Genomic DNA, 12,908 nt, shown 5'->3' with positions numbered 1-12,908 from the left:
CAGACTCACTTATAATAAAGTCAAGCCTAATTTGTTTATAAAATTTGCATACAGTTACTGCTATGGGACTCGTAAACTTATTACTTCTAATGAGCAATAATCTTCCCAGCAAGAAACAGAAAGATAAAATAAGCAGAGATTAAATGCCCTCCTACACATTACTTTATTAAATAAAAAATCCTGCCACTTCAAATGTTGGCTTTTATAAAGAAATAAATGTTTAAATTCAAATCATACTATAGGCAACAAAAATAGCTGATGTCTTTATGAAGACTACAAAGGTACAAATTAGTGTGAATATTGCAACAACAACGCAAAAGGAAATTAATCCCAATTCAGTACAAACTGAGTCATAATAAAGCATGGAATGAATAGTGATTGAGGAGAGTAAAAAATATATATATATACGTACTGTTTTAAAGCTGAGAATGACTTTTTGTTGCCTGTTCATATCTATCTCTCTAAGAAAAATCTGGTATTCCATTTTGTAGAACTATGATCAATTGACCATTATCAGTGAGTATACTTCATGGCTTTGGTGTAGAGGGCTTTGCGTACTCTGCATTGACCTTAGAATCCTCAGGTCTCTTGTAAAAATAGAGCCTTTGTTCTCATTTCCTAGGGTTGAAAAACTTAGTGTAAATTGGGGCTCTGGGTAATAATTAATAATATACCATTAGAAAGTTTTGCTCAATAGTTTTATTATTTTATTTGGTGTCCTGTTAAAAACACAGGTCACTGCATTTATTATATATTTCTTTAATATTGAATTTTATGTTTTCAGGTATACTCTTTTTAAGTAATTATATTGTTTGGAGGTCGTGTCTACATGACAAGAACACAATTATTTTTAGGGAAAAGTGAACTGATAAATGGGGGTGTGGGTATTAGTTTTTCAATGTGGAAATTGGTTCTGCCTTGCAAAATATTTCATCAGAATGTCTGTTTCAAATAGGTGTGCTCAGTCCCATTGAAGGGAGCCTCATCAAAGCCTCATGACTGGCTGTCAGTGGGAGACACCTGGTCAGTTGTCACCATGCCTTACCTCAACTTTTACCCTCCATGTAGACAGATAACTTGGAGGGCGAAAATATTTGGGGCCAAATAATACAGTACAGTTTGGGAACTCTGGCCTCGTGTAGACACGACCATACGTAACAGGGTAAGATGAACTAGTCAAGAAAGGTTATAAGAAGCTTTTCGGAGCATATGTGCAATGGCTAGTAATTTGAGGCAAGAGAAGAGTGAGTGAGAACAAAGCATGAGAAAGAAGACAAAATTCTAAGCATTTGGTACCATCATTTATTTACTGGTTTCTCAGATAAACAGTTCCTCTCCTTTGATCAGAGCTACTCCGCTAGCTGGAGCAGGAATTTGGAAAGAAGAAAATAGGTCTGGGGGAGGGGGATTTGGATCAGCAGAAGTTTGGAAGCCTCCTGCCAATCCCAGATCCAGATAATTAAAAGTAAACTCATGCGTGTTTCCTATTGCTGTGCCCACACCTTCCTTTTTAATTAGCTTCCACGTTTCCCCTGTATGTTTATAATTCCCTCAGTCTGTCTTTCATTCCTCAGATCAACTTCAATGTATGTGCAATAGCTTCTTATTTTATTCCAAGAAATTAAGTTACCTGAGAGTATTGCTTCAAGCCACTGGGTTCTGAAAGTTCTTTTTCTTGTTTCCTCCACGTAACATTTCTTCCCCCCCTCAATGGAGTTATTGAGCTTTTCAGGCTGTGTCTTACTTAAAACTTTCCAGCTATTCACAAACATGAATTCAGGGTACTGAAGCACAGTCTCGTTATATAAAACTAGTTTAGACATAGCTGTGCTACTTCACATACTGTTCAAAGTCAGACTGCACCGGAGATTTGGTGTGTTTCTTTCCCAGTGAAATTTAGGTGAAGATTTCAATCTGGATATCAAATAGTTATGTTAGAAACCATAAGATCTTTGTCCATTCTTCATAAGACAGAACTGCCTAGAGGTCTGGACATTGGATAAGCTTAACAGCCCAAAATGGTGTTGGTTAAGGATCTTGCCCGGTGTTGACCTTGGAGAGGCAGCTAAAGATAAAAGATGCTGTTTTCTCCTGTAGTTTAACCTCAAGGCTCATGCTTCCACTACAGAGTCCCACTGTGACTGAGAGAATTTAAAACCTGAACCCCTATGTCCAAGATTGCTACTCTTCTGCAGGAACTAAGAAGGCACTAGACTGAAGTAATTTTAAACCTTAAGGAATCATTCAGGTGCTAGATTGAAATGTTCAGTGTCCTTTTCAACTTTGGCATGGTGACAATGAAAAATCTCTGGATGAAATGATCAAGGATCCATAACAAATGTGATTGGTAGACAAGCACACACCATCAGGAGTATAGTCTTTCAACTGAGTTCAGTAAAACTGATGCTAAAAGTCATTACTTTGCAAAAAACACCCTCAGAATAGAATAGCTGTTGGCTGTTATTGTTCAAGAACATTCAGTCTTTAAAAAGTGTACTAAGTTAATTTGTGTAGTTTTTTTTTTAATCCAAAATAAGAGAATTACTTAAAAGGGCCAAATACTGTTAATTATTACATTTTTATGAGAGTTGGAAAGTGGAGATTGTACTAATGGAAGCTATTTGATGACAGGGCCTACAAAATATTTTAATTTAAATGACGTTCTGTAGAAAAAAATTAGCTATCAGACACTTGGGATAACTTTAGATGCACCGATTGAAGGATAACCACGATGCAGATATCACGAGTGCTCTAGATAGTTAGGTATTTTTGATACATAGCACTATGCTTGCTTTGGCAGCACATATACTAAAATTGATACATAGCATTAATAGTTCAAAATTCCTATAGATTCATTATGAAATTTCTCCATTTTAAAATGTAATTTTTAAGCAACAAAAAAAAACCTTAGAATCCTCAGATCCACATACAAGTTATTTGACTGATTTTACTAAATTAATCAGTAAATTCAGTTAGCCAATAGTCAGATTGAATGATTTTTGACCAGATCTTTTTCTGAGTTGCTGTAATTATGTCTATAGACAGAAATAAAGGACACTGATTTTGGCTTTAACATTGTAGTACATTCATTTTAAGGCAGCATTAGAAGCTGGCATTTGTCTTTTGTATGTGTTTATCTCACAATGTGAAAGAGACCATGAGATTTGCAGCTGGCAGAATTTGATTAAGATCGCAGTTTGAAATTTTTGAATCAATAGACTACCACAGATGAACATTTGTCCAAAGTCACTACTATCATGATATAGAAGAGATAGGTTTTATGCCTTTGAGTTAGCAGCAAATGTAAAACAGAATGTATCCTTGCTTTTTTGTCTTTTCTGTAGTTTTGGATGGTACTCATTATGTGCATAACTAACACTGTTTACTGTATGCTTCTGTCTGATCAAGTGCATGTTTAAAAGGAAGTTACTGTTTGCCCGCTTAAAGTTAAATGTTATAAATTTAAACATGTTCATGTAATAATCAGTTTGTTGAGCATGTGTTCACACCCTGTCACATGATTATTTCCTCTACTCAGAATGCTGCTTACAAACACAACACAGTTAACCTTGGCATGCTGCCCTATGGAGGTATTTCAGCAATGCATGCAGGCAGAAGCATGACTTTAAACTTGCAGACTAAGTCTAAATTTGATCTACAAGAACTACCTCTTCAGAAAGTAAGTATGGACTGCCTTACATGTGTCAGCATACCAAAGCCAATTAATGTTGTTTGTTCACTTAATGTGTTTAGGCTGTACATACAACCCTGCTTATAGACTCTCCTGAGTTCAAAAAGCACAAGGGCAAATGATGTGGAGCCCAAACTCTTAGCTGCTAAATGAATCTTTGGAGCTAGAACGATTCGCAGATTCCTGCTTAATAGCTTTGCTTTTTGGATTGAGCAGGCACATGGCTTTTTGAGTTGCTCTAAGGCTCATTTTCTTATTACCCATTTCTTTTTCTTTTCTTCTTTGTTTTCCTTTCTTTCGTGTGTGTGTAGATATATAAACATATATTTTTAAACCTTTTCGGAGATAGCCCTATGTTCCCTTGCTGACACATTCTGAGAACAGAGCTAGAAATTATTGTTGGATTTCAGTTGATTCCTTTGGAAATGGCATAGAGACCTAAATTAGAATGGAAATGAAGTGTTTGGCACTTCTCGATGCTCCTTCAGCCCATTGTCTTTGTGGGAAATATTACACAGACATAAAACGTGAGGAGCAAGTTGTGGTTTAGCTAGCAAATTGTTACTCACCCTAGACTAATGGGAAAGGAGCACGTTAACATGGCCTTAAGTGAAATTGTGGGCTAATTTGAAATGAAATATACCGGAAGAGGAAACATTTCCATTGTCAAAAGAACATTTCTGCTGTTTTATTCAGGCAAAACTGAGAATGCACATTTTACCTGTTGAAATGGATTAATGCCTCTATCTTAGTTACATTTTGATGGAGGCTAATGAGTCATTTTCACACAATATGTCATTATGACTATATTATTAATATAGTCATTAACCTAGTAAGTTTTATGAAAAAAGCAATGCAAAGTAGGGATAACAGAATGACAGTAGCCTCCAAACACTTCTCTCATAATAAAATTGATGAACATAAGGAAAAAAAAAAACCCATCCCAGCAAAATGAGGGTCAAAAGACCTTGAATCCATGTTTTATTGTCAAATTAGTCTTAATAACAATCCCTGACTCTGGATAGTTTGCTTCCTACTGTGAATAGAGGAATAAAACCAAAGAGACATTTATATTCACAGCTTTTTCCTCACCCACAATTATTTTGGAAAGAAGAAAAAAAAGACTAAATTAAGAACTTTTGAATGTTGTTTTTCCTGTCCTCAGTCTCCTGTGGCAGGACAAGGGGTGTGTAGGTAACTTTCCTTCCAGGGAGAAGAACAAACCCTGGTTTGTGGTGTTTGCTAATGTCTGTGATGTAACCACTCCCTCTATGGCCAAATTCAAGGTACTAACTTAACATCGCTGAACACAGAACTGGGACATGAGTGCAGTTAGCTCTCACGAGCTAGTACAAGTCAGCTCCAGCACACTATCAGCAAGACCCTTTCTATGGCAGCCTCTACTTTAATGGAACCTTTTCTTCATGTCCCCTCAGATGCCCAGGGTTCTCATCTTCTGCCCTCACAAAACCAGCATTCAAAAGACCCTGAAATGTGTTTGCACTAAGGAGTAAATGAGACATCACAACTGAAATAGGTCTCTCCCCTGGAGGGCTTGGCACTTGGTAGAAATCAAACCCTTAAACTAAGAGGGTGGAATTTCAAAATTCAGTGAGCAGATTAGAGACATGTTGATAGGAAGGGAGCTATTGCTTGAACCCCCTCAAATTATATGGAAAACCCCTTATTTTGTTTAATGTTTAGTCCTATTTGCTTATCCATCTATAGAATGACATAAATATATTCCGAAAAATGGGGCTATACTTGAAACATATATTTCTCAATGTCTGCAGTGTTCCCCAGATATAAATTCAGTACCTCTGTGTTGCTGTATTAATTTTCTGATCTTGTGTGGGGTAGCCTAGAAAAGGCATTCATTAACTGTTACTATAGCTCTAAGATCATTTATATCGGAAATATTACAGAGTTATCATATTTGGGGACTTTTCAACCTTCCTCGGTTAGGTACAGAGATGAGCTAAAGGAATTCTCTTTGGGAGCTGCATTAAACTGCAAACCAAGAATAATTCAAGTATTGAAATATTCCATCTCAAAACGAATTATCATCAATATGTTATTATCCACACCAGAGAGAGAGAGAGAGAGAGAGAGAGAGAGAGAGAGAAGGCAAGGGAGGGAATAAAGAATACGGACAGGGCAACTACTCCATTACCCCTAAAGGATTTTATGACCCTAAATTATCAGTTTAAGGCCTATAAACTTTGAGCTTTAGACATCTGGGACAACTTTCCTACCTGCTGCCAGTGCAGGAACTTTATTAGGTATGGGCACTGAGTGCTCGATATCTCAATAATACTCCAGACCCTACTTCCATGGATTCCAGTCTGTCTCTGCCCCGTTATCTTTGTGCTCAGGCACATCTCTTCCACAGAGCTTCTTTAATTTGAAAATTTCTTTGGTTTCTCTGCCAAGTTTTAGAGACAGCCTCTCTTAAAATTTTCCTTTCTTGGCTCCACTGGCCATTGCTAACAGATCCTATGTTTGAGGCTTAATTTCCCTGAACCCTTCTCACCAGGAGAGGAGACAGGCAAAAATTATTTTCCTTTGCATAAAAACCTATTACAATACTTTCGCTACTTAAGATAATAAAAATTAATGTCAGTAATTTAAGATTTCTTTTCAGTCTCTAAATGCTCGTGAGCCACGAGAATTTCATTGAAAATATAGAGTAAGAGCAATTTATAAACAAACATTTTCAGTAGATAAAATTGACAAAACTGTTCATGTTCCCGTGGAAATACTGAGCTCTTTTTATTTATAAAATTCTAAATGACAATCCTGGCAATCCTTAGTTAGGTGCTGTGGTAAATGACTCTGAATGTCGAAGGAATCTAAATTAACATTTTCATGCATTACCATGTAAGCACTGGAATTCGAGTTGCAGCTATTTTTGTGTAGGTAGTGCCCTACCCGGGGAACATTCAGGGCTGAAATCCACACTCTTTCCCCATACTCTGTTTTCAAGCCTTAACCTCTCTCAATTAAGAGAAAGGAGCACTGTTTGTATTTTCTCTGTCACACTGAGACTATCTTTTTGCAGGTTGCCCAGAGAGGGCACCTTTCAGTGCTTCTGACCTCCCCTGACCTCCATTTTGGTAATTGACAGAAAGTCACTATTTGTGCTAACTGAGGTCTTGACTCAGTGTATTATTTGTTTTTTGGTTTGAGTTTCTATTTAAGTTACCAAAAATATCTAGTTTTTTTTTTCAATTTTTTAAACAAATTTGTAATAAATTATTTAAAGGATATAGCTATTTGTGAATGAAGATCAAAGAATCTATACTTCTATTTTAAAAGTGAATATTTATGTAGATGAAAAGAAAAGACTTTCCCAGATTTTGCTGTGCGTTGAATATTTCTAATTTGTTCATATTTATTACATGCCAGGTCAAGTATTAAACATTTTTCATGAATTACATGCCACATATAGGCTCCATACTATGAACAGTAAATTACATATTCTATGGTAATTTTATGACATCTGTTAGGATATTAACAGAATGTTAATAAATACAACAAAATTATTTTATTATTTTTTAAATGTTTTATTTCTTTTTGAGAGAGAGAGAGAGCATCAGCAGGGGAGGGGAACAGAGTGGTGGGGCCAGGATCCAAAACGGGCTCTGTGCTGACAGCAGCAAGATCAATGCGGGTCTCAAACTCATAAACCATGAGATCATGACCTGAGCTGAAGTCAGACGCTCAGCTGACTGAGCCACCCAGGTGCCCCAAAATTATTTTAATATTTAATATTCTTTAATGTTTTTATTCATTGATATTTATTTTAATTTCCTAAAAAAATTAATAGTACTTATAACCAGAACACTTAACCTATATAAATCAGCTATTAAATTATAAAATTATTAATATTTTCTATCTATTCATTTATTTATTTATTCATTCATTTATCCATTTATCATTTATTTACTGCCTCTCCAAAAAGCATTTCAAGCAACTTTCTATGACATTATTAATGGTTCCATGTGCTTCTTTGGATGTGTTCTGTTGTAATTGAGCTTAGCTATTGTCTTGAAATTTTATGTTATTAGAGAGAAATCTAATATTGTAAAATGTCAGTTCAAAATGCCATTTTTATTATCCAGATTAATGGTAGAATAAGAATTTCAACAAGAGAATAAAACTAGGATTTATTAAGAATCTACTGTGTACCTGGTACCATTAGGTACCTTAAATATGTTTTTTCACACTACCCTCATAAATCCACAAAGGAAGTATTTATCTCATTGTACAAATGAGGAAACTGAGGCTCACGTGTCACACAAAGGAACTTCCCTCAATTCTGTTTTACTATTGTAACCCTGGCACTTAACATGGTAGTAGGCAAAATTTGAATCTGACTCTGCTTGGCACCCTGGTCCCTGCTGTTTTTACTGTACAATGAAGCCTTCTCAAATATTTATAAAACCTGGCATTTTCAGAGAACATAACTCAAAATAATTGATAAACTTTGTTCATATACATTATGATCTCACATCATCTTCACAATAATCCAGAAAAATAGATATTATGGGATGGAGAAGAGAATACACAAGTCGAATATATTAACTAATCCAAAACCTATCATGACCCAAATCATTCCCTCTGTGCTACAGACACAGGGCTCTCTTAGCAGAATTTAGTAAATGGTTAATGTTACCTTAAGTAACCTTACCTTACCTTTACCTTAAAGTAACCGCTTAAAGTTACCTCATGCTCACCCATTTCCTGGGCACTCAGTATCACCAGGAAATATGCTTGATGGCAGGGAAAGGCCAAAGATTGTGAACCCCCCAAAACCACAAGTTAATCATTCCTGCTACTGCAGCCCCAGAGACAAGTGGGACTGGGGAAGAAATCATTGGCCTCTTCTAATTCCACCTCTGCAGGTGTGTGGCTGGGGTATAGCATGATCTCTTCCACATTGAAGAAACTGATACTTTTTTGTCTTGTTCCTTTCTTTTCAACTTCTACCACCATATTATACCATAGCACCCACTACTTAGTGCCTTATTGGAACAGACACTAATATAAATTATAATTTCAGAGGAAGGGAAGTTGCAATGATGGAAATATATGTATTAAATAATCTTTTCATAGAATTTTGCCTGGAAGAAGATGACCTTGCTATCTGTTTTATTACTTGATACTCATCCTACTATCTTTTGAATTAGAGAAATTTAGATAGAAATGTTTGCACCTATTTAAAATTATTTTTTAAATTTCTAATGTCCTTTCTTACTGGATCTATGCACATGATTCAGGATCAAATAGTACCAACATTTGATATGCATTTATTCACCCTATTCTCATGGGTTACTTAATCCCATTTTTTTCTGCTGAAAGCAAAGCAAGATTTATGTAGCACCTTGGGGCTATAGTTTCTATTGCCTATAGTTTCTATTGATTCTGCTGGATTTATTATTGGCTATCTATCACTCAAGGAAGATTCACTTATCTTTCTAATTATGAAAAAAACCTCCAGCCTGTAAATCCACATAAATCCTCATGGACAATGACTAACATTACCAACATAATAATGTTAGTACTCATACATACGCTTCCTGACCATAATAATGAAATGCTGGTTTAAAAATCATCTGAACATTACATTACCACCTTCAGATTGAACGCCTTGAAATCAAAATCATTTATATTGTAACTTGGCATATATTTGTCTTTGTAATACCTATTTTTTAAATATATGTGGAAAATAAATTATATTCTAATTTTCACTGGAAATACTTTTGGGAAAATTGTTTTTAAAACATTTTTGAATCTATGGTAATGCCTTTGTGAACTGTAGGCTAATTACTAAGCAAAATAGATCCTTGAGATCTTAAGGCACACATCCTGAGACATTTGCAAAGTGCCAAATGCTAATACCACTCTCATATAATTTCTCCAGCTAAATGCAGTAAGTATAATTTGTCAAGCATTCAGTGTATCCATTAATTAGCTAACCCAAGTAAAACTACTGGGTCAGCTAAGCTCATTTATTCATATACGTGAATCCTGCATATACACACATACTCACATAGGCACATGTAAACACATGCATGCACACATTTATATACATGCATATATATATCACACGTTTTCATGCATATTTATGTCTCAGCCAAATTAGAAATTACTTCTTCCAGTACACACTTGTGCTCATTCACAGTAGTCAAAAACATAAATGTTAAATCTATAAATGTCCATGGTCATTTTTGGGACAGAGTCCCATCAGCAAAACTCCTAGCATTGGAGTATTTCTTAACAAATATAATTTCTGATTTTTCACTAAATCATAATGACCATTTTGTCTATATTTTGAAATATTAAAGATCTACAGAATTTAGACGCTGAGAAAATGGTGCAATATGGTGATTTTCGATGTCTTCTATATTTAATTGGTTACATATGCTGAGGAAAAGAAGATTCATTCCTACTTTTTTAAAGTATCTAAAGAAAACATCTCGAATGTAGTATTAGAAATAATTGAATGAGTAACTGAATCTCAATTTGGTTATTTTCTCTGAAATAACAAATTTCAACAATGATAGCTTCATTACTTTTTTAAATGTTTTTCAGTTGCTCCTTTTAACCTTTGTTAGAATTTTCACAACTCAGCAACTGCATTTACATACAATTCAGTAGCAGTTTGTGAAAAGTATAATTTTTTAGTAAATAGCTGTACACCTTAGGAACAGAATGTGAACCCACTGTATAATTCTTTTTTAGATTACCCATCCCCGCCCTCCCCCCAACATTGATAAGCTGTTTTCATGGTCTTTCTACTTCTCCAAACTTAAACTCCCCTTCCTCCCAGGATGTCTCACTTAAGAAAAACAAAAAAGGCCAGAGCATTCTTGAAATGAATAAAGGAAATTGCTTTCAGGAAATTCCTTTAATTTCCGTGTCTAGTGAAAGTATTTTTTTCACGTGTCTGCATGTTTATGTTTTCTTTGACCCCTGTAATGTAGAATCGATGTGGTTGCTAATTCTAATTTTAAAAAGAGAGAGAGATTCCTAAATGAATGAAGAACCTACACCATTACGATATTAGGATGTCAACTAAAGGGTTTTCACCTTTTTTTAACACCAAGAAAAATTCTGCAATTCTCAGTTGCTCTCTGTGACAAAGAGTCCTGTCTGGGAAGCTGAAGCAGGACTCGTAGAGGAAATAGAGAAGGAGATGGACATGATATAGAGGGGAGAAAAAAAGGGATATCTGTGTTATATATTCTGGCCACTTCTTAAAAGTGTATTTTGCAAACACCTAGCCAGATGAACACATTTTTTATCCCATTTCACTGGCAAAGAAATCAAGCCAGAAAGACATGGATATTAATTTAAACTAAAAACAAACAAAAAAACACCAGCTAGGAGTGCTTACCCTGAATACTTATATTTTAACTGCTTAATTTTAATAACTTGATTTGTTGTATTTTAATATATAGAAAAACTGTGGGGGGGAGCATATGCAAACGTGTTAATCTGAAAAAGGAAAAGACTATAATGGAAATATTATAAAGGAAATATTAGGAAATAAAGGAAAATTAATGCTTGAAAACAGACAGACAGGGATTTAGTAGCAATCTGTTTTTTTTCAAGTAATATGTACTTTAAATGTGTTACCTACATGCGAATTTTCAAACAACCACAAGTGAATGCATTCCTAGCTAACCCAGAAGCTTCAGTTCAGGATGGTTTTTCTCTTTGTTCATGGTTTCTGATAGACTCCTGAAAAAGGAATTCACATGGCCAAAGTACAATAAGAAAATTGAGTTACCTCCTTACTTTTCATTATATCCATTATACCTTAGGAAAACTCCATCTGGTATCATAACCCTGTTTTAAAATAGTTCCAAGCAATCCTTTTTAAAAAACGCATGCAATCAGCATGCAGATTGGATGGTTATATAATTGTTTTTTTAAAAACCAACAAGGACCACTCTCTATAACCAGATGAGAGCTGCCAAGCCGCCCATCTGTGCAACATTGTGAAGAGAATGGCCCAGTTCTCCCACCCTGGGGTTGGACACTTCCTCACACAGAATAGAGCTGCACATGCACCCTCTAACTAGGCTTGATTTATCCATAGGGATACTTCAAAACATATACAGAAAACGGTGTACGAAACAGCATAATTTCTCATCCACAGAAGAATTCCCCAGCAAATCAAGGAGTAGCTGCGTATGTGGTAGGTTAGAGAAGGAGAAAAGTCATTGAGAAAAGTTAATCTCATTCCACAGGAAAAATATATCCCTCTATGGGAGCCCATCTTTCTGATGGTTGTAATTACCTGCTCAGGTCAAACTATGGAACTCTCTCCCATATCAAATACTAATAATAATAAATACAGGGGTATTATTATTTGTTAAAAATAATAAGCAGTAAATCAGCTAAAAATATATGAGGTGTTTAAACTTAAAGCACAAATGATCTATATAAATAAATTTAGAAACACAACAGTCAGATTTATTTTATGCTGTGATTCTAATAGCACAACTTTTTTGATGTTGCTTTCATATTTCCCTAAAAGCTATCTGTAGATAATGTCATAGTACCGTAAGTCTTACACTATGCTATTATTAACACTATTTTGGATTAGTGCAACGCATGTTCTCCCAGAATCAGTACAGCCTTATAAAATTTGTTTTAGGTTTGGAATATTGAAAGTTATATACTATGTATTATATGGTTTCAGTTTATAGTCTAAACGGTAAGATTATAGTAAAGAAATGAATTAAGCAATTTTTAAATGTTGTGGTTTTTAACAATTGGTTAATGTTATTCGGATTATTTTTTATTCAGGTATTGTAAATAATCTAAACTTTTATTTAAAATTCAGTAAATAACTCTAAAGTGGTTATTTTCATTGAATTTCTCATTGCTTCCAAAAACCTGTCAATTCAGAATTCTTATTAAGTAAATAGTGAATAATAATACTTCCAGTTCACAATATTTGTTTTTCTGCGATTAAACACAATTAATCTTACAGTCACTAGGGACTCTTTTCAGAAAACTATGATAAACTTCTATTACATCACTAAAGAATGCCATACCATTTTTGCAATAGACCCCGTCCCAGCAAAGCAACATTTTAGACAATGGACAAGAAGATGTATCTCCTAGTGGCCAATGGAATCCTTATCCTCTTGGGAGGCGGGATGTACCTCCGGACACCATTACTAAAAAGGTAACCAGT

At 35.0% G+C, this 12,908-nt stretch overlaps 1 protein-coding gene across 2 annotated transcripts in view; it reads left to right on the top strand.

Moving 5' to 3' along the window:
• Nucleotides 1-12,908, top strand: part of LRRC7 (leucine rich repeat containing 7) — a 446,889-nt gene that overhangs the window by 358,557 nt on the left and 75,424 nt on the right. The window contains exons 21-22 of one of the 2 annotated variants that reach the window (XM_047871230.1): nucleotides 3,539-3,679; nucleotides 12,780-12,899. In XM_047871230.1, coding sequence (XP_047727186.1) covers nucleotides 3,539-3,679; nucleotides 12,780-12,899 — 261 coding nt within the window. The remainder of the gene's footprint in view (nucleotides 1-3,538; nucleotides 3,680-12,779; nucleotides 12,900-12,908) is intronic. The other variant, XM_047871231.1, reaches the window with a different exon arrangement.

Source organism: Prionailurus viverrinus, chromosome C1, assembly GCF_022837055.1.
Source record: "Prionailurus viverrinus isolate Anna chromosome C1, UM_Priviv_1.0, whole genome shotgun sequence".
NCBI classification, from domain to species: Eukaryota; Metazoa; Chordata; class Mammalia; order Carnivora; family Felidae; genus Prionailurus; species Prionailurus viverrinus.
This window is presented reverse-complemented; position numbering and strand designations above follow the sequence as displayed.